The sequence below is a fragment of the Scatophagus argus genome, chromosome 10, assembly GCF_020382885.2.
Source record: "Scatophagus argus isolate fScaArg1 chromosome 10, fScaArg1.pri, whole genome shotgun sequence".
In the NCBI taxonomy this organism is placed as follows: domain Eukaryota; kingdom Metazoa; phylum Chordata; class Actinopteri; family Scatophagidae; genus Scatophagus; species Scatophagus argus.
In genome coordinates this window covers 10,126,110-10,148,932 of record NC_058502.1, presented here as the reverse complement: position 1 = coordinate 10,148,932, position 22,823 = coordinate 10,126,110, and the positions used below count along the sequence as shown (strand labels likewise).

Sequence of the window (22,823 nt, the reverse complement as noted above, 5' to 3'; positions counted from 1 at the left end):
AGGCATGCTCAGCGCATCAGTCGTGGCCCAGATAAACAGTGATCCTTTACGAAAACAAGAAGGTCATTACAGCAGCTTGTCAAATCAATGCCCAATGTGTCCAAGTTGATTAAGACATCTCCCCTCAGCTCTGACACTCCGTCAATAGCAGCAAGCGCACAATGCAGTGGTGGGTGGGTGGAGGGGTGGTGATGTCTGTGGTGGAGGATTTGTGTGTGTGTGTGTGTGTGTGTGTGTGTGTGCGTAGGAGGGTGTACTCTCTTTCTCGTGCACACATACACACACCTACGCAAACACACGCACAGTACTGAGATGATTGGAGTGAAATACCCATCAGTCAGGGAGCCGAGGTGGACTAATGATTCCCTGTGCTGCCTATTAGAACTACATGACAACTCAATCCTGCTCACAGAAAGAGAAATGGAGGAGAGGGAGGTGATGGGATGGGAGGAGGGGGACAGGGGTGAATAAAGAGGAAGAGGCAAGAAGAAGAGACAGAGGAAGAGAGGAAGAAAAGAAAAACTGACCTTAGCAGCATCATTTGAGGCTGAATTAAATTGGCAAGAGCAGCTAATCTTTACCTGAGGGCAATTAACAGAATTAAAGGAGAGCAACAAAGGCACATGGGTCGGCTTATCTCTCTTTTCTGCCTGCCACTGCCATTTGAAATTTCTGTTGAATTTCCTGATCTGGAAAAAGTTGGCGAATCTTCCTCTCTAAGTCCACCAGTGATGTTTCGATTATCTATCTCACACAGACACAATAGCAGGCGCCTTGGTTCGTTACAACAGGTGGTGTGAAATCAAGATCTCAAATCAGGCATCATGTGTCAGCATGGGGCAAATAATCATTCGGATATTACTAATAATGCAGGGACATTCATTAGATTATTCACAAAAATTAAGCTCTGCCATATTCAAAAATCAAGTTTCTTCAAAAATGCAATGTGAAACTTTTCCCTCATTGTGAAATAATGGGATACTATTAGTAGGAAGTGAATTACTTCAAGTGTAGCCTCTGCCCTCAGTCTCATAGCCTCTCTCTTCTCACAAGCTAATCAATATGTTTGGAAAGGCAAACAAGGTTAGGCCCATCAGCCTGTCTGGGAGAGAAAAAAACATTGCTAATACCCGAATGCGAAGGTTCATGGCTGAAGTTTACCCACACATAGAGGAGAAGAAGGATAACAACCAATAAACCTTTAGTTCAGGGACATTCAAACTGACTCTAGTGAGTCAATATTTTGTGCTGTCGGCATTAAATCACCATATGCATATCTGAAATGGTGAATGATTTGTGCAGTTTGTTGTAAGAACAACTCTACTTTGACTCAAGTAATACTTCAGTAAAACTTCTAGCACAGAAATTATTGTCTACATATAAAGACAGATAACTTCAATCTCTGCAAATGTTCACTGCTCTATATAAACATGTTAACGACCGTAAATGTCTCAGTTCAGTTTTGACCATGAAATTTTGTACAAACATGGCTGGCAGTAGATGAATCCTAGTGACTTTGTTGGTGTTTCCTTATTTTTCCTCTAGTGGCACAATGAGTCTGAAGTTTGTCCAATACTGCAGTTTACAACCAAATACCTATAAAACTAATCTCATCAGTCTCATCTTTACTTTTGTGCTAATTAGCATATATTGGTGTGCAAACATGGTAAACATACCTGTTAAACATAGGTATGTTAACATTTTAACATGCTGACATTAGGATTTAGCAAGCACAACCTCATGAGTTACTGGCATAGTTTTGTCGTAGGATGATATTGTAATTTTTTAAACTCTTAATAAAGTCCCTCTATTTGCGCCTTTCACTTTCTATTAGAAGGTTCAAAACAGTCGCATCCATTGTATTTTGTTATTTGGTTTGATTTTGTATTAGCCTTTATAGTTACAGAACAAACAACAATTTTAGACCAAGTATTAAATTCCAGAAGGTACTTCAAATTTCTGTTTGCTTTAAACAAACTTTCTTTATGATGTTCTTTTCATCCATTTCGCACATTATGGCTAGTCAAGTTGCTACACCAAAGAACACAGCTCAGAGTCAGTAAGCTACCTTTAAATGCTATTCACAGAGAGAGGAATGAGACAATTTAAACATGAGCTCCACTGACCACCAATATTACTTCCATAAAAACAGACTGGCTGCAGTAAATAGCCGCTCAGCTTCAGAGTATTCATGATTCAAGGATTTCATTTGTGCTAAGCCATACCCAGGGGAGGTGGATCTGATCTCCATGTCTTTAAGAACGGCCCCCGGAACAAATCTCCCTCACCTTTTCCTCACAATTAGTCACAGCTGTGTGTCAAAAATCGACTGCCTTCGTATGTCACTGTCACTAGCCAAGGCCAAGTCGAGCCGTTTGAGAGGCTGCCCTCCGGAGGACCTCAGAGATAGGATCGGAGCGCCGCAGGAAATACCACTACGTCTGACATGCAACACAACACCCTCCTCCCTAAGGTCACACCACTGTGGGGCCCATAATGTGTGTATTCATATGAAATGTATGAACATTGTTTACAGTTCAGAGATGTTCATGGGAAATATTCTCTTCCATTCTGAAGTGGGGGAGTGTAATTTTCACATCCACTAGGCTTCTCATGGGGATACACAATTCCAATCATATATACTGCAGCAGCCAGTCCCACTACAGAGTGTGATATCATCGGTAGGTACACATCACTTGGCTGAATGTACAGTACGCTGTTTGTTCAAGTATTTTCTTGTGCCTCAATGGAGTCATACAGAATTGCCCATGTGAGAAAATCATCCATCTCTCCTGAGGGCTTTTTCTGGTTCTTGTTCATGCCCAGTTGTCAGATAAACACACTGCACACAAACACACATGTACACAATCAGCATTTTCCCCCTCAGGACCTGGTGGAGAAAGAAGCAAATGCCAATATTTCCAGGAATTTTCTATGAAATGTTTGATTGCTCAAGTCGAGCGTTTAAAATCAATGTCTGACAATTTGTGTCACGTTAAGCATTAGCTGTAGGGCCTTAGGGTGCATACATTAAAATTCAAACATTATGTGTCCTTTGACATACCATTCTGTATAATTACTGTATGTTCCGTGGCAAATGAATCTAGTTGTTGTTTTAATGGTGTAGCTGGAGAAATGAAAGAGAAAAGTGTCTCTTTTAATATTCATCTAATAACATAAACCCTTTGGGAAGTACATGTTTCTTTTATCTAAATGTGTTACTGTTAAAAGAAAATGTAGAGAAAGTGATTGTAAATCAGGAACAAAGAGTCGAATTTTTACTCAAAAATTGCATCAAACTATGTTTCACTTCAAAAACAAAAACATGTTGCATTGTTGTACAATATTTAGCACTGACACTGACAATAATTAATATTCATGAGATTGCGACTTTGCAGCCCCTCAGGATGGTTAAATTAATTATGCTAACAGGGTCATTTAACTGCTTTATTCAAAGCAAGCAATTCTCGTGCACTAAATGACACAATAATTACGCACACAATCTAACAAGATGACAGTGACAAGTGGAGGACTGACACACTCATCTCCATAAAGCACAAAGAACACATACGCGCATACACAACAAAATATCACTAAAGCAAAATCCATACAGGCGAGATGAAAGAAATACAAAAAACAGCAACAATTTTCCATCCACTGCAGCTTTTCTCTCTCGGGTAGTAAATATGATTTAGTACCACGTGTTATTATTTAGCTTTATTCATCTTCTCTGTCAGGGCACACAGAGGGGTAATAGAAATGCCAGCAAGGTGGCTGATTTACTTAGTAAAATTTTCATATCAAGGCTTGCAAGGCATGATTGGAGTCTGTAAGAGTAACGGGAAATCATGCATTATGTAGGCGAATGTGACACGACCTTGAGACTTCGCCGCACAGACCATATATTACCATCAGAGCGACCTTCGCGTCCCGAAGATACATCTGATGTGTTTAAAGCTGTTTTACAATGCATTAGGAGGGCTTTACATGTGCTGAGCTCACTTTATTTGCTCATACATTTCACAGGAAGAGTTTAGTGTCAGGCTGATGGGGACCATTCACAGTGACTGAGTCACTTGTCGAGACAAATGAGCCCGTGGAAACAGGCCGAGGCAGTGGATAATAAGCATTTCAAAGCAAATTCCCACTTTTCCCTTTTGATTTCCATCCAATATACAGCACATTTACTATTCAGTGAACCCTTGCCGATTGCAGCTCATCATGTATTCTCACCTGCTGTAATTGATTGACCTGCATCTGAAGACGAGAGAATGGATATAATTTTTCCCACCAAGTGATGGGGAGTCAGGATCAATATTCTCACTGTTGGTTAAGCTTTTGCAACCTTTACAACATCGGTTCAGATCGATCTCTCTCTCACATAATTGTCTTCATTTTCAAATCAAGCAATTTTTCTTCTTTCATACATGTCAATGACATTTGGATTGCCTCTCGGTCTGACTACATGACCCGCTGAAGTAAGTGAAGTAAAGGGCACAAAGCACAGATTCATTAGCATGTTACATTTATTGTCCATGTCTCCCTCTTTCTAATTTCCACCCATGTGCTATAAACATGTGGAGAGCATAGGGCCACGTTGTATTTCCATATAAAAAGCCCCATAATTATAGGGGGGATGAAGACGGTTGTTCCCCTTATCAGAGGAAATGATAAGGGAGTACCAGGCCCTGTGAAAGTCCATTTTGAAATAATTGGCAGTGGAATTATTTATGACATTAATTGCCACATTATCGACTGGCTGTCAGCTCCTGTGTCAGTCTGTCCATCTTTCTTAGCAGAAAGAGCCAGCTCAGCCTGGTGCCCACTGACAAGCTAATTACTACAGCACAACCCTGTATGACAAATGTTACTCATCTACGACCGGGCCCGGATATAAGGGCCACTTTCCCCCCTTCGGCTTCTCTGGATCAAGTGAGACAGCAGAGTGCTGCCAAATGTCTTCAGGTGCAGGAGGGAAAGAGTTTGTATAAGTCTGGCAGAGAGTGAGAGAAAGAGAGGGAGAGAACGAGTGAGGGAGGGAGAGGGGAGAGAGATTTCTAGAGCCAGGAGGACAGTTAAATCTAAATCCCACCCCATCCTGTTTGCTTCTCTGCTATCAGTGGCCAGTTGTCACTCATAAAGACAAGCCCTTTTTTTCCCACTCTGCCTCCTTGTAAATTTGCATTAGCTCACGTCAATCAGTCATCATACTGTGGGCTGATATTTAGTGACTGGTCCTTAGTTTTTCTGGTAGTGACTCACACACCAATGTGCCTTTTGGGGAGGTGAATTGTGCTGTGCCACACACACAAATATATATATATATATATTTAAAAACATACAAATACACCCTAATACACCCATAATCTGAGAATGTTGCAAGTATACTTTTTTAGTTTATTGTTTTTAGTTTTTTAGAACACAAGAAGTCAGTGTGTCATCACTATTCTGTACTAACAAGACATTAAACAAGACTGAAATATTTCTATAAATAACAGCTGCTTTTTTTTTCAGTTATTATTTTCTTTAATTTCCGAGTGTTGTGGGTCAAGTGTGTCCATCAACAGATTTAACATCTACGTTTCCTGCGTGAATGCAAAGAAAACTCAAACCTGATTATAATTACTATGTAGTATGAAATCAATTTACAGTTTAGACAAAATGTTTTTTTCTTTAGTTTAGTATTTGGTTTTATTGTGACATTTCTTTTCCAAGATACTACAAACAAACTAAATGCAACAGCGAAGATTTTGTTATTATATATATTATGTTAGTATGCACAGACATCTGGCTGGCTCTCACACAAGCATGGACACACAGAAAATATAGAATAGGTACAGCTACCCCTGTTATTTACTGAGCGCACACACACACACACACACACAAACAAGTAGAGGAGCCTAGAGGGCTACTATAGCAGAATGTCACTGATCGGCTCTGATGAAGTGGCGTGCCATTTGTTCAGCCACAAAGTTCCCAAGGAGCAGCAGCAGTGACAGAGCTGAGGGTCAAGGAGGGTAACTGCCTACAGGTAGATCTGTGGGCTCACACCTTAATTAAGCTACTGTCCATGATGCCAGGCATCCCATTCATCCTTTGCATGCACAAAGGCGCATGTCAAGCATATGTCAGCCCACTCCGGCAGTCCCCGCCCATCGCATAATGCTGTTTGTGTTGGTGTGGCAGCGCTGGATGCGTCCCTGACGAGGATAGGAAGTGACACACACCAAACTCGGTGTGTCCCCCAGCCAGCTCCGGTGGCTCGGGGCCTGTCAATTCCAACTCCATCAGTGGCACTAGCTCAATGGCAGTGCCTGTGACACATGTCACAAAGTTTTAAATGTCTGCTCTTTTCAGCAGGATGGCTAGGCGCGCGCCGCAGCCAGGGGAAGGATGACATTTTGTGTCGTGCGGGGGGGAACTTGTTGTGGCTCCCCTCTTCCTGCCTCCTCCGGCTGTCAGCCCCAGTTTCCTCTGAGCATGTCAAAACACAGACAAATAAACCTTGTCATTTTGAAACGCTGGCACTAGTGACCAGGCTCCTGAACGGCATGTCAGCTGGAATATGGTCACACAGTCCTGTAGCAAGTGATGTGTAACCACATGCAAGCAAGCAATTTATACTCTCACATGCACTCTATCTTGTAAACTAGCCCAAATGTTTAAACCAATAGCAGGAAGGAAACAAACAGACACAGACACAGTGAACAAACATTGCATGAGGCTATCTCTGACCTTTCCTTCATTTGTCTGTAGATGATTGACACACCGGATTAAAGTTCAAAATGTTTTCTTTCAAATCCCAATATAAAAAGCCTCTTGTCTCTATCTCATGATTATGGTGTATTCAGCTACTTTAGCTCTAAAGAAGTAGACAATGTAATTGGGCCTCATGACTTCACATGACATTGCAAAACAGTGTGTTGTGGTGACAGAAGTAAGCAACTTAATGTCTGTATCAAATCAACAAGAGACACGTTAGTCAAACCCTTTTAATCACTTGAAGACATCCAGCTAATACAGTTCTTACATCAGATCAGTTGTATCCCCATCGTTCATTCACGTTGGAAGTTTTCCTGGAGAACTTAAAATACGATGTTTTAATAAATGTTGGCACTTTATCTTATGTCGTTGTGGTAAGGCATTAAAAATCACAAAAAAAAAACCCAAAGTGAAACCATGATGATCATAAGTATTATAAAACATAAACATTTAAAAAACAATGCACTGCGTTGCTGTTGAGTCAATATTCCTCTAGACAACATTTTCCGCAGCTTATGACTTACATTTTGTACATATTCATCACAATGCAATGCAAATAATGGAGATTATAATATATATGATAATGATTGAAGACTCAGTCGGAAAGTTTGAATAAGATGAGATAACGGCACCATAACAATACATAATGATATACCTGAAATGCATATTTGTTACAACTCTGTTCTACATTAAAGCTGACACCGGAATGTTTTTGGATTTTAAAAACCTGCATTTGATAAATCTCTCTCATAAAACAACATGTGCGCTGACTTTTACAATTCACTAATAAAAGAAACTCAAAGCTAAAATCGATTTCCACAAAATTCATTCAAACAAAGGAAACAAAACTATTCTGTGGCAAACTAAACAAGTCGGACTGATCATACACCTAGTATGGTCCTAAAATCTTAGGAATATTTCAGCAGGCTGTATAAACCTGTCAAACTCTTTGCAATGTCTTCATGTGTTCAACCAAAGTTAGGTGTTTCATTGTGTGTATGTGTTTGTGTGTGTGTGTGTGTGTTTGTGTGTGTGTAAAAGAGAAAGAGAATGAGAGAGATGAGTCCATGTCAGGCCCCAGGTGTGTGACCGTCACCCCTTTCACCCTTGATTAGTGGCAGTAGTGGATGGGTGATCCATCATGGCTGTCAAAGAAAAGGATGCAATTGGCTGAGACTGTTTGTCACTGACTACGTGTAAGAAAGGGGGGGGCAGAGAAAGAGACAGAGACTGGCTTTGTGTTTGTGTGTGCGTGTGTGTAGTACGAGTCTGGAGTTTTGCGGTTGCTGTTGCTTACAGGCAGTCATGTCAGTGGGGGTGTCATCCCTGACTCTGACTCTAAGCTGGAAACAGGGAGGCAGAGGCAGACCCAGCTCAGCAGAGAAGGCCATGACTATGGGGCTAGAATACAAACTTCAAAAACGACCCCAACATTGCCCTTACATAACCATAACAATTTTTGAGAGACCAAGTGACTCAGTTATCACCAGTGGTGAATAAGGGACTGATTTGATCCTCTTTCCTTGTATTAGCATCTATTGTCATTCATTTCCCTCTTCACGCCTGACCATCAGAGTTGGTCGTTTCGGATGAATCTGTTGCCTTCGGAGTGCTTGCCGTAGTAGACATAGCGACACTTGGCGAATACTCCTAACAACATAAAGAGAGAGAGGGGGAGGGAGTGAGAGAAAGAGAGAGAGAGAGACAGGTGAGGTGTAGGTCATACTTGTAGTTTTATGAATAAATAAATAAAAAATATTCATTATTAAAAACTGAAAAAAAATCAATTTGAATGTTTTTGCATTTACATCCTTTTATAGCATTTAGCTTTACAGACTACAGTATATATTTATGTTTTATAGTTTTTGTACACATAGCATCAATATGCATTGACCCGATTTGCAATATAAAATTATTATTATTATTATTATTTGTTACATTTTCTTAAAGCAATTCAAATAAAACCCACTGACAGAGACAAGAGACAGAGTGGCAAGGTGATAAATACAGAAAGAAGTGTTACTGTGGAAGTGTGCTGTGGAAAATGAAGTCAGGAAGCAAAAAGGCCAGAAATCTGTGTGTTAACCGATTAGAACTGAAAATACAGGCCTCTGTGATTGCTGCCAGGTAAAAATGTGAATGTAGTTTTGTGCCAAATATTCTCAAATACAAACTCTCTAATAATGGCCACATATCAGGTGAGACCACAGAATACAGGAGAAAACCACAAACCGATGTAACCCTTGAATGATGCCAAAGTAACTTTCAAAACAAAAGCTTTTTATGAGGTGGCAAATACATTCATTGTATTTGTTAGTCCTTGAGGATGTGGCTGATAAGTTTTAGTGAAAGCACTCAATGTAAACAGACCTGTGGCTGTTTACCACTGCACAAAAATTCCACAGGGTGTAGCTGTAAATGGCAGGGCTGAACAGGGTCTGGGTCCGCTTGGTAAGGGATGAGAGGTGTTGCTGGGAAGAATAGGCATTTTATTCCAGAGAAAGACCAGTTTGGCCTTCAGGCATCCTGACAGAAACAAGCTCCTAGCAACCCACGTACTGTGCACCCACACTCACGCAGACACCCACGCTGAAACATCACAGCAAGCAATTATTCAGCTATTAGCAGGCATGGGTGTGTCATGTCCATATGCAAGAAACAGTCTAATAAAACACAATAGACAATACAAATATGTTTTTGAGTTGCCTTCTGAAAACTGATGAAGAGCGTGCTGTAGTTTGGATTTTCTCTTGATCATTTAACCAGAATCCTGGAAAAGAAACCATATGCCCTCTGTGCACCTGAGAAGATGAATCCAAGATGGCCACCACTGCTTATTTTTCGTAATGAGAGGTGTTTCCGGCCAAGGTAAAGGCTGCCCAGAGCTCTGTGGCTGGTCTGCTCTGGCTCTGATGTCACAGCGCTCTGGCTGCAACTTGATGAATGTGGCGGGCTGCGGCTAGGTGTCACCTCTCGCCAAATGAGGCAAGGACAAGTGGCATTAGTGCTGTCAATGATCCTCTGACAGCAGAACAGACACAGCTTTCGCCAGGCTTTTTAAATAGATATCAAGTGCATTAAAGAAGCAGGGGGGCCAGGCCAGAGACAGGGCAGGAAAGGAGAGACTTATGGAAGAGGCGTTGTCGCAGAGGGATGAGGGGTGCTTCAAGCGCTAAGTCCAATCACATAATCCAAAGAGACATTGTCAAGGGCGGGGAGAGAATGGCAACTAAGTGACAGAAAGCAGAGACGGGGACAGAGATACTGGTGCCATATTAGTGCCAAGCATATTCTGATGCCACCCTCAATTCTAACCAAGCCTGACACATCGCTCTCTTTCCCCCACTCTCTCTGACTCTTCAAAGTAGGCTCTACCAAGTCACACACACACACAGACACACACACACTTATACATATAAAGTACGCAGACCTACACACAAACACACACATACACACACACCAGTCCCTCGCAGCAGTAGTGGGTGTTCTGTCAGGCGGAGGAGCAGTACAGCAGCAGCAGCAGCCCACAGGCCCGAGGACAAGCTCAGTCAATCTAAATCTGGACTTTGTAGTGGAGCAGTGCTCATTTCCCCTCATAGCCCAGCTACTTGAGGTGATCCAAACACTGAAGTGTGAGGAGCTGTCACCTCCGATAAAATCCGGGACCAGCTCCATGCCTGCCTGCTCCCCCGGTGTGTGAAGGATACGTATATGTGTGTATTTGTGTGTGCATGCTCCTCTCACAGTGAGAAGGTTGGGGTGGTGGTGGTGGAGGTGGTGGTGGGGGGAATTCCAGCTGCCGTGATTTGCCTGGGGATATACGTACCACGGCTGGAGACTGGGCTTGACACCACAGGACTTGGGGTGTCTCACAGCGCTCTGATCATGTGGGCGCCAGGGCCTTTCAGATATTCACAGCTTACCTGGCAAGAAACTCACTCTCTCCAGGAGTGGGGCCCTTAAAGAGATTACCCACTGAGGTACCAGAACCAAGGAGGCTCCTATAAGACATTACCTAGAGGGGATATATTTGTAGGTTGCAACCAAAGCCTTTCAGAGATAACCTTCACAGATGAAGGAACTAAAGCTAAAGGCCCCTCAAGCCTTCACACTCTGCTGAGCTCGTCACTAGCCTGTGGGGACTGAGAAGGATTGGAGGGAACACATTCTGAGATTCTCCAGCACCAATCAGAAAGCTCCGGCAATGTGTGACCTGTAACTCTCCAACAGGGCTTCACAAAAACAAAACAAAACAAAAAAAACTATATCTGTGATTAAAGGAGAAGAGGAGGAGTAAATTAAGGGAGTAAGTAGAACAAAGAAGAGGGAAGATGTCTGTTTCCAGGTGGGCCACAAAGAGCGTGAATGTGACTCATAATTTTTTGTGCAACCTGGCCCAAGCCCCAGATACAATCCAGCCTTACATTAAGCAGTGTGCTTTGTGCATAAACACGTGCCAGTTCGCTGTGTTCCCTTCACAGCGTGAGCTTGCTCTTATTATGAGAAAAACCTCGGAGAAAGATGGTGTGGCTGGAGACAGAGAAGGGAATAAGTAAGCCACACTCACTCTTACATAATGCCTTCTGAGGCCCTGCCCACGCCTGTGGGGTTCAGCCTGATGAACTGATACTTAATAACAAGTAGTACAGTGCCAACCCTGCAGTTTACAATATCCTCTGTGTATCCGCAGCCACGGATGAGCACACTTGAATCAACACCCACACTCTCAACCATATACACATTATTACAAACCCATACACACTTTCATCTCACACACACAAGCTGAGCACACAGTGAAAACAGTGGGAGCAGCCATTAAAGTGACAGATTAACTAAGTGGTGTAGAGGCTAATGTTTCCATCATGCCCTGGTGGAGGAACAATCAGGCCTTTGTTCTGCATGTGTCACGCAGCACCTTGTTGTTTTTAAGGGGAGTAGCTAACCCTCTTGTGTTTATTAAAAGGACTGCACAGTCTATATCTTGTATCTTCCTCTTGGTGAATGCTGCAGTGGAGGATCATCGTCAAACAGTCTGGTCTTTTCAGAGCTGATTACCCAAAGCATGTGTCCTCTCTGTGGGGGCTTGATGGGCCACTCTGCCACAGTGTGAGTAAGCCAGCTGTACAAAGCTTCCTATGTGCACTGCCACACAGTGAAATCAATACATATGGAAACAAAAGTTTTTTTTTCTCCTTGTGAATATATCATTTTTCTTAATGAGCAATGAGAGTAGGGCAGAGATCAGCTTTATTAATTCCTTAGGACACTAAACCAATCCTGCAAACATACAACTGAGGATGCCTTACATGAGGTCTGTCAAAGCTGCAGTTAGTAAGCTTATAAGGTGGTGATCAATACAGTGTCAGTCGCTCAGTATGCTTCTAATAATTCAAGGTGTCAGGCTGCAGTGGTCCAGCTCACGGTTTTGGTTCTGATGCACAAACACAAAGACATTTCAGTTTGTGCAGAAACTCCAACTGAGGCAGTTCAGTTGGATATCTAAGCAGATTTATCTCCTAAAAATGTTTTTCTATGGATACTCTGAGTCTCAGTTTTCAAGGACACTCAAATCCAAATCAGTCAAAATAATTCATAATTTAGTAGAAAGGCTGTTTAATTCTGTCTCCTGAACCTATATCAAAGGTCCCATCTCTTTCAAAGCTAGCATCTGTTTGACTAGTCTCTTTTATTATGGATTTTATTTTTTTTTTAAGGACTGCATGATATTGGAGAAAAAACTGACATTGCTGACATCAATCTATACTCTGATGATACTATTATACAAAAAATACTAGAAATTTACATTGGAATTACATGCTGAGTGTTATTTGCGTACAGATAAACACCATTTTCATAATTCTGGAATCCTCCTCCTCCATTTCTGCCACAGTTGGTTCAGTCACCTACTTGTCCACTTTTGTTTGCAATTCTGACCCAGAGACAGAGAAGTATTTCTTGTGTGGTACAGTTGTAGTATTTACATGTAATTTACCATTTCTAGTGGACAAGTCATACTATGCAAGTTCACACTAAATCATTGGTTACCCATAACAGTAAAATGTTGGGCTGTGTCCTTTAAAGACATTACATTAGTTAAAGGTTAGTAAACGATGAAATAAGGAGGAAAATGAAAAAATAGACCTAGAAGAGGTCTCAGGTCCAGTTTGAGTCTCACATTTTACAAAGTTGGTTTTGATGATCTTCAGGTTAAGACTCTTGCTTGGAAGACCGCAGAGAGCTATGATGTGGAATTTCAATAGGATCACAGGAATAAGAATAAAAAACAAAAAAGAAGATAATATTCAGACATTTTTAAGTTGCTTTTAAAATTAATCTCACACATAACATTACAATTAGGATTTCTGTTGGTCTGAGTGTGCCTGGACAGATTCCTTGCCATATTAACAAACAGCCTGCTTTAACTCTGCATTTAATCAGCACAAACCCAACTGCACATGCATGCACACACATACACAAACAGACACACGCTTTCGAGAGAGAGAGAGAGAGAGAGAGAGAGAGAGAGAGAGAGAGAGAGAGAGAGAGAGAGAGAGAGAGGGCAGAAGGAGTGGGTTTAATGATTGTTCCCTGCATACAATCAGCTTGACTCTTTTCAAGGGCCATCAATATGTCACAGAAAGACACATCCAACGAATGTAGCTTTTAACATCAAGGTTATCTATTCTCGGCATGAATCCTCTCCCTCCACTCCTAGTTTCTTGTCCTGCCTCCTTTCCACATCTATCTCCCCCCTCTCATCCCAACTGCGTCTTTTTCCTTCTCTTATTTTCTCTCTTTGATTCCTCTCCTCATTCCATCTGTTTGTTGGGTTTCTTTGTGTTTCTTTCTTTTTTGCCTCCTGTCCTTTTTTGTGCCACTCTCTAGTTTGGCCACTTAGCCAACAATTCCATCAGTACTGCCATTCATCAAGGAAAAATGCAATGAGAAAAAAAGCCAATTAACAAGGCAATTACAGTTTCTGTATTATCTCCAAGGGCTGGAAAAACACTGCCAGGCAGGTGGGGGATGGGGTCAGATGGAGCTGGGGGCAGGCATCCATAAGAGTTGGTGCGAGAGTGACTTATGAGCTTGGGGCGTAGGCTGCTGTGAGCCAGGGCTATTATTGTGGACGCGATCCATCTCCGGCTGTCCTTTTATCAGTTGAGCCCAACGTCAAGAGATGGAGTCACCACCTCCTCTCTATAGGGAGGCTTGCAGATAGATAACCCCCCTGTGTCCCATAAACCAACAGCCAGTGGACTGTGATTCAGCTTACTGAGAGGCGGGCTGGCACACACAGCACACTGCCAGGAAGAGAAATTGTTTCACTTAGCACCGGTATGCTGGATATGTGTGTCAGTGCATGTCTCTGTGTTAATCTGTGGATATTTCTTGTAATAGTACAGTACCTGTTAAGTATTTCCAGTGATGCAAATCAGTGCACCAGTTTTTAACTCTTTGAAAATAAACAGTGACAGTGAACAGGTTAATTGGTAACAGGTGATAATATTATGACTGAATATGAAAGGAGCATCCTGAGGTTGACCACCTTGTGAAACATGCGATTGGGGGATATTAAAGGATATTACTTCACAGACTTCATTTTTTATATCATTTCAAATGCAGATCTATGCTTTTGCTGTAATTCTACCTGTTTTGTGTATGTATTTGTGTGTTTGAAAAATTATTATCACAAATGATGTACAAATGAACTGTTTTATCACATTGAAAAGTAATTGTGATAATTTTGGTAGAATAAACACACACACTGTGAATACAAAAGGTACAGCATGTATGTGGGAGTGAAGAAGACAAAGTAACAAAAAAGAAAAAATAAATCAAGACGGAATATCACTTAAGTAAAACATATTGACGGCACCAACATGAGGAGCATGTTATTATCATTTTTATGATGCACATTTCTCACAAAAGAAGTGAAGACTTAATATGACATGTTGAAGTTAAATCCATTCTTACTCCATCTTTAGTCTACTAACAGACTCCTCTATCAATTAGTTAACCCGTTTAACAGCTGAGGTGTCACCTGTCTCTCCTGGGCCTCAAACAAAACTCCTGTGTGCAACTTTAAAAATGAAAGTGACATTTGTCCGCTCCCAACAAAAAAATATTTAGTCCATTAAACATAAATACCTGTCATTATGATGCATGCCCTGGGCTCAGGCCTTCCCTGTTCCCCTCCTGGCTGTTTACTGCGGCCAAACAACTGCAACGCCTGCATGTTCTCAACTTCAGCGTATTGATTAAACTTTTAAATAGCTGCCATATAACCCTGGGACATCAGGAAGATTAATTTGCGTCAATGTTCATCTGTAATTCATTAGCCATTTATACTCTCCACATCCACACAGGCTATCAGGGAAATGCGCCCCATTTTTCACCCAGGCAGAGGCTGGGGAGAAGGCAGAGAAGGGGGGGGGATGCAAGGAGGGCAGTAGAGACAGGAAGGAGGGGATTATAGAGCCTATGACAGAACTACTCTCTAACGTCCAAGGTAAGCAGGACAGTAAAACCTCCAGTATCTTTTAATAAACACTGAAAAAAACCCAAAAAAAACATAAACAAACTTAAATACAATACGTAGTGCCGTTTTAGAGAAAAATTTGGAAAGGTACCTACTACTATCTCCCAGTTGCTGAATTTATAACAAGGGCCCACAATTACAGGATTCCTGTCCCTCACTCTGGAGACAGACAACATAACTGTTGCTTTCTCTGTTGCTATTTCATGAGGCTTGGGTGTCAGACTGTCCAAATGCTTCTCACCAGGAAGCCTGGTATGTTGTACACTTCCTGTCAGTCCATCAGTGGTGGGTCTGTCATCCATTCAAACTTCCTATCTCTTCACCACACTCTGTATACAACACACAATCAACAAATACACATCCTTCAGCTTGAATTTATTGTGATGTGTTGTATTTATTGCTTCTACTGTTGCAGCACAAACTTTCATTATGTGTTTGCTTTGACTTCATAGTTCGGTGCAGGGTGTTAAACTACTGTGGTGGAAGAGTCCAAAACTGAGATCAAAAGAGCGAGGGGAAGAGATTTAAGAACTGTGTGCATGACTCAGATAAAAACAACACACACACACAGAGGGCCAACAAAGGATTAAAAAAAAAATTAAAAAGTGGGAGACTGTGTGTGTGTGTGTGTGAAATAAAGAGAGAGAGAGAGAGAAAGAGAGAGATGTAGAGCTGAAAGATTTGCTATTGCCACAGGCTGATAGGCTGTCAGGGGAAGGTTGCTACATTGTGGCTCAACTGGTTCTGATCAATACCAGGTTGATTTTGCTACATGATTCTCCTTAAAGTGCAACAATAACACATTCTGTATGTTTTAAGATGCTTCAGGAACTGAGAGCTACTGTTATAGCACATGCTAGCTGTATGATCAAATTCAGCATTGAGTGAATAAATTTAAAAAAATGTATTAGTGTATAGAAGAAAACATATAAATCAATAATTTGCAATAGATGCAACAGACTGGATACAGTATGTATTGGTTATGTTTTGGGCTTGGAAACATTGGTTTGCATATGAAAAATGACACTCTATCACTGTCAGTTCACTAAATGGCTATAATCAAACACTTTAAATTGAGGATGGCATTACTCATTGATGGGTGGGTTACAGTTATAACCAGATGAATGCCTATCAGTCTTTGTGCTTCCAACTTATGAGGATGAGAAGGAAATTGAATTCTGGGGCACATAAATTTTGACTGAAGAAAGAGATTACCGTTGTGGGGGGTCTAATGAAAAAAAAAATGGTGAAATTAATTTCACTGACATTTATTCCACATGGAGGCAGGAGAGAACACTGGTTACAGTAGCTCTGGAGTCTGGAGATAAGAGGAGGGTGGTTTAAGGCGGGTTAGAATTTACAAAGTCCTCAGTCCCCTTGAAGTCACTTTCTCAAGGCATCCTCTCGCCAACTCACTGACAACACAGACTTTGCATAAGAAGAAACAAACTCTCCTGTAAGCAGAATAATGACAAGCTGGTTATTTATGGCTAGAGTTATTGAAAGGGTTCGTCTACCCTTAAGGGCACATGAAACCACTAATGACGCCAGTAATCATAAGTGCTCATTTTCTCCGTCAACATGTGGATCACAAATCACCACACATGCACACCACACGGCCTGACACTGATCGATTGTGTTCTTCATTACACCCAGGATTTCTAATTAAAAGAAAAGCACAGATAAGTGGTTCAAACCTCTGACCGAAATAGAAAGAAAAAGTGAAAATCGCAATTAGAGGTTTGGCTGTGTTCAGTAATGGTACCGTTAATAAGAGCGGCTGGTGAGTCACTCAATGAAGGTTTAATCACTGGGACAGGATTCAATAACAAAAGAGCATAATATTAATCACCAGAGAGTGATAACTTCACTGTTCATCTCTTTGACATTGGAGGAAGGGATGAATTAATGATGCTCTCCATCCGAACACATTAAATAATAATTATCAGGCAAAACAGCATGAAAGGGACTGCGTAATGAACCTCATTGTCAGGTCAATTACAACCACATAAAACTGTTCAAAGGGAAGTAGCTTGTTACTAGATAGCCATACTAGAAAGGACAGCAGTGGCTTTATCAGTGGAAGGTGCTGGGCAACCTATTCCCTCTGATATCAGGGCTTCAAATGTGTTGAGGGCTTGGAATATAGTTTATACTTAGAGGGCACCAAAACTCTGTCTGGTTGAACCAGCCTACTGTAAAAAGCCAGAAGCGTTCGGTGAGGAAAACATCAAAAATTGGTCAGCAAAAGATAAATGACACTGCAATGACAGTGTTTTGCAGGCTCTAAAGCAATGCCAGTCGCTAAGTGCCATGTTAACTAAACTCTGCTACACAGACAATGATGGACTTCACGCACCAGTGGACAAAATAGCACCTCGCTACCTGTCAGTGGCAATTTCCATCAAATCAAAGATAGCCAGCAAATTTAACCATGAGAGGAACTGCTGTTAGAGTTTTTTTTACATGCATAAAGACATGTACAGATACTACAGGTGGGGCATTTTCTTCTGTCATCACACCATGAAATTGACAGTGGTTGTTTCACAAAAGTCTTGCCTTTCACTCAGCATCAGGCGCACCAGGTTGTCCTCCAGGTTCTCTTTTTTTTGAGCTAGACAACAATTACCACATGGCTGCTACCATTCTGAGACACTCTCTTAAACAAACAGCCTGGCAACCTCCAGCGTGACACATATCAATACTAATCTGACGTCTTGTTCCACAGTCGCTCCCCTCAGACCCTGGCTGGCTGCACCTGCCTGACCGGAGTGCCCGGGGTTGGCTGTACTCCTTCACACTTCCTTCCCCTGCAGACATCAAACACTTATTACTCCCCATCCTGGCCCTGCTAACTGACTGGCCTGTCTGGACCACACAGGGACCCCATTATTAGAGTCATTTCAGTGCCCATCCTGACGCCTGTTAGGCAGTTCTCTACCTGGGGCTCCTGCTCCCTGCCTGCCCGACTGAGTGCCTGGCCAGCCAAACAGTGATTGGACATGACATGGTGACAGAAAACAGGGGAGAAGGGCAATAGAAATAAAAGAACAGAGATGGCAGAGTGAGGCGGACAGAGATGGGGAGAGAGGAAGGTGGGTATGTTAGCCAGGGCCCTTGTGGCATAGGGTGTGCCCATCAACACGGATGAGCGTTAGCCAAGAGCTGCATGTCACAATGACGGAGAGGATGGATCACTCACATCAGGGCTTCATCTGACTGGAAGATATCAATCTCCAGGCCTAATCCAAAAGGACATGGTAAAATATCCTTTAACATTGCTCTCCCACCCTGCCTTTGTGTGTCCCCTGCTCCTGTCTCTCGTGCAGCTGAAGATGTGTGTAACCTTCATTGTCGGACCTCAGCCGACCACGCTCCCACATTTTCACATCCCATTTCCTCTGTCTCTTGCACTGACAGTTAAATTATGATGGAGAAAACAGTACCTTGACATATGGCATTTAGCACAGTTTTTCACTATATGTGGCAAGATAAAAGAAAAGAAAAACAGTACAGATCATTACATGCATGCACCCTCGAGATGAAGGATTTTACCTTGATGTATCTACATGTTTGTGCAGAAGCTGTGCGGTGAAATCGAAAGTGAATCAAGCCATACAAAGGAAATTTTACTTTCATCTTTTTAAACAAAAATAGAGTGTATTTTGTAGTGTACTGGTTATCTGGCAAGCTAAAATTGTTTGAAAGTAACATGCTTGAATTGTAGCATGTTGTCTTATTGGTCAGTATGTAAATACAATATACATGTGCATATACAATTTGCGTGTACTCACTAATTCCTGTAATTTTTACTTTTTGTATAAGTCAACAATCCTGTTTAATGCATTCACTTATTCATATATACTACATGTATGTAGTGTATATATTTGTACTGTATATTGGGGCTGTTGCTACAAATCTGATTGGCTAAAACAGGCATGTTTATAGAAATGTTAATAAAATGTTATTAAAGTTGATTTGCGTGTGATTCCATGAATACATAAAATTACTGTTATTAAATCAGATAAATCAGATAACTTTTCTGTTGTCAAACCTTATGTCATTACTGGTAAAACAATTTCAGATTGCTTAAAGTCCACATGAAAGTAAGTGAGCATGCATGCAAACTGACAAGTACTGAAAAGTAATGAAAAATGTGTTCTCTGTGACATCATATGCTGCTTAAAAATTACGGCTGTGTCAAATCACATGCCGTCATTTCCTGCCAGCATTTAAAATGACGAACTCAAAGTAGCCAATCAGGTGTGAGGCAGAGGTGATGATAGGTTTGTGTTGTGTGGAATATTTCATGCTCTTCTGGCCTCCAAGCACCCCATTCAGACGGATGGCTCTGCTGTACCTCTACTTCTCTTAATTAATATGACATATCCCCTGCTCATATGCAGAGAGTGAGGGAGGGGACAGAGAGATGAAGGTATGAAGGAATGATTAACTGTGGATCTGTCCCCCCTTGTGAGAAATGATCTTGCCTCTTCTGCTCTCCCCAGTCCTCCCTCCTCCTCTACTCATTTCCGTCTCCCTCAGTCTGCCTTCTCACTGTCTGTCTTAAGCTCACTTCCTTTCTTCCTGCGCTCCCCCTCACCCTTTCTCCTTTCTCTTTCGCCTTATCTCTGTCTCCCTCTCTCTTTCTCTCCCCTGCCCCTCTTCTCTCTTCTCCTTTCCCCCTCCTGACACTCTCGGACTGTCCCCAGCCCCTTGCACATCTCCTGACAGGTAGAATAATAACGCTCGTACATCACTGCCCCGAAAAGTCCAATAACCTAAATCTTCACTTGCCACACACCCCGGGACTCAATTACTTTATTGACATGTAATCTTCATAAGGGGAGAAATATTGAGCATGTAAGGTCAGCCGGTTATGAAGACATATTATCATATTATCTGCATGAGGGTTGTAGGGGCTAGGACCTGACAAAGCTAATTATAATGGTACATGTTTCAGAGCTCAGACCGTATTATCTGCTTGGCTGCTTGGTTGAGCCACAGCTGAGGTATAGAGGAGAAAGGGGATGAGATTTTAAACCTAATAGGGGCTGGATGTCATCTCAGGGCATGGGAATTAATGAAGCCAAATATTATCGACTGCACATCACAGCACTAATATCCTTGATTTGTTCATTGTATTTGTCAGGATTAGCTCGCCATAGTCTAATGGCTAACAGCATATCACATACAAGCTGACCAAGGAGGTGATTTCTAAAACTATATAATAACAAAAAAAAAAAAAGAAAAAAGAAAAACAGCTGTTCCTGCAAGTATTGTGTAAAAAGTCCAAACAAGCTGTTAGTGCTGTAGCTTGAGTTGTTCCTCAGCCAAAATGTCAGAGTGGGTTAGTGATGGCACGAAGGACAGATGCCCATGGCTGTGTTATCGCTTCCCTCCCAAGGTTATCTTCATATCATCCACTGAATCTACTGCCTGCTGCAAAACAGTAAAACAGGCGATTGTACAAAATATGTCAATTCACTTCAAAATATATTTTTCTTTACCATGAGGGTATGGGAGGCATGGGAGGAAAAATATAACGAAGCTTGTTATTTTAGCCACAAACACGATGGATCAGAGGGCACAAAGTAAACAGTTGGAAAGCCCTGAGACGCTGCATCTCAGGGTCACACTGTGCAAACAAAGAATCCCACCCCCAGACATGCGAACATGTTCATTTCACTTTATCTAATATCATGCCCTCTTTTTCCTATCTCTGTTATCCAACTGTCCAAATCCTTAACGCAGAACTGCTGTTGCAGAAGATGCTTAAAATGTTGTGGAGTGGTTGGCCAGCGCTGCCAAAGGTTATGTGTTAACACTTGCTAATGGTGTCAAATGGAGAGACATATTTTAGCTTTCGTTCAAGGGTCTCCAGGCACTCAATAGTGCAGAGAATGGAAATTCTCTATTTATTTGTACTAACATAATTAATTTTCAGAGTTTTCAATATATTTTTTTTTAGTTTATAAATGGAATTTTACTGTGCTGAGTCCTTAAGTTCTCCTGCATTTTTTAATAAAACACACATATTCCAGCAGTACGCTCTGCTCACACGCTCAACAAACAGCACATACTCCATGCAAATGCATAATCAAAGAATTCAATCTTTCTGAGCAGATATGATATGGTTTGATGGCTACCAATTCCGAAGGTTTAGTTTTGAATGCATATTTGTCCCGAGGATGGGGAATGAAGCAAACAGACTTTTAAATCACAACAGTCTGGTATAAATTCATCTGTTTGACCAAAATGACTCAGTCAATCCAATCATCTTGCACTGCAGCGACATAACATGCCAGAAACTATCCACAAATCAAATTATGATGGTAAAATAACTTGTCCGCTCACATTATCATGACAGAGAAACCTGCTCCCTCCGTTTAAAGTGACTTAATCAGCAAATCAAAGTGACAGATTAAAAGGTTGTTTTGGTCTTCCTAGCATTTCAGTGACCTCGATCTTTTCATTCTGGTTCAACTGGAATGTTTATGCCTGCGAAAGCCATAAAAGACCATCTACTTCCTGTTACTAAGGCTTCCATTTATATTTTAAGAGAGATAAAATGAATATCAGTTTAACAAAATACCTCTGACAATCATATTCAGTTGACCTTATGGACTTGAAGAGGGGGGGGCAAGCTCATCCAAAATTTGTGACAGTGTTGCTCATTCAATTGCATAGTGAGTGTGAAGCAAATAAAAGCTCTGATCCATATAAGACTGGAATCCCAGTGCATTGCATAATGGCCTTCTCGGAGCCTGATGCAATGAATAGTCTAAATGGCACTTAATGTGAGCAATGCAGATACTCTGACAATAGTTTGTGTTCAGACATCACAGCTTAGTGTCTCCCAATTGTATATTGATGCCGAGGCAGTTGACAATAAATCACCGGATTCACCAGTGAGTGAGAAAACAGTTTAGACAATGGCCCAGTGGAGCTTAACATAATTGACAGATGAGTTCTACTCTTTCCACCACAATAGCCTTGGAGCATTGAGGGTACCTGAGAAGATGTGTGTGTGTGTGTGTGTGTGTGTGTGTGTGTGTATGAGATGTATATTTATTTTGTAGTTTTGGCTCTCATTTCTTTGGATAATAGTAACATTATACTCAGAAAATCAATTGCTGAGATCAGAGAATGTTGCAAAAAAAAAAAAAAGTCAAATGAAACAACTTCTGTAATTATTTGTTAAATTAGGAAACTGTTTGTTGTAAACATCCATCAGTTTCCAGAGAGACTTCAAGGGTCAACCGCTTACCTACTTGTCTGTACCTACAAAGATTTCCCTTGCTGTGAATCCTTATAATCAATATGTCAGACAGGATCTCTTTTTGTTTCACCTTCACAAAAAGTGGTTTCAGTTATTTGGCTAAACTGTTGCATTGTTTAAAAGCTGTCTTGCTGCCTAACCACTCATGATTTTGGCTCCGTTGTGCTCTGTGCTCCCAGTGCCAGCAGTTGCTTTGGTGAGCACTATGGTATCATAAAAATAAAACTGAAACTACAA

At 41.4% G+C, this 22,823-nt stretch overlaps 1 protein-coding gene across 20 annotated transcripts in view; it reads right to left on the bottom strand.

Annotated features, from left to right (window-relative positions):
• lrmda (leucine rich melanocyte differentiation associated) overlaps positions 1 to 22,823 on the bottom strand; it is a 210,859-nt gene that overhangs the window by 15,381 nt on the left and 172,655 nt on the right. For 2 of the 20 annotated variants that reach the window (XM_046401235.1, XM_046401230.1), the window contains one exon: positions 6,979 to 8,412. The exons of the other annotated variants lie outside the window; for them this stretch is intronic. In XM_046401235.1, coding sequence (XP_046257191.1) covers positions 8,320 to 8,412 — 93 coding nt within the window. In that variant the 3' untranslated portion in view covers positions 6,979 to 8,319. Of the gene's footprint in view, positions 1 to 6,978; positions 8,413 to 22,823 lie in introns of those variants that run through there. 20 annotated transcript variants of the gene reach the window in all.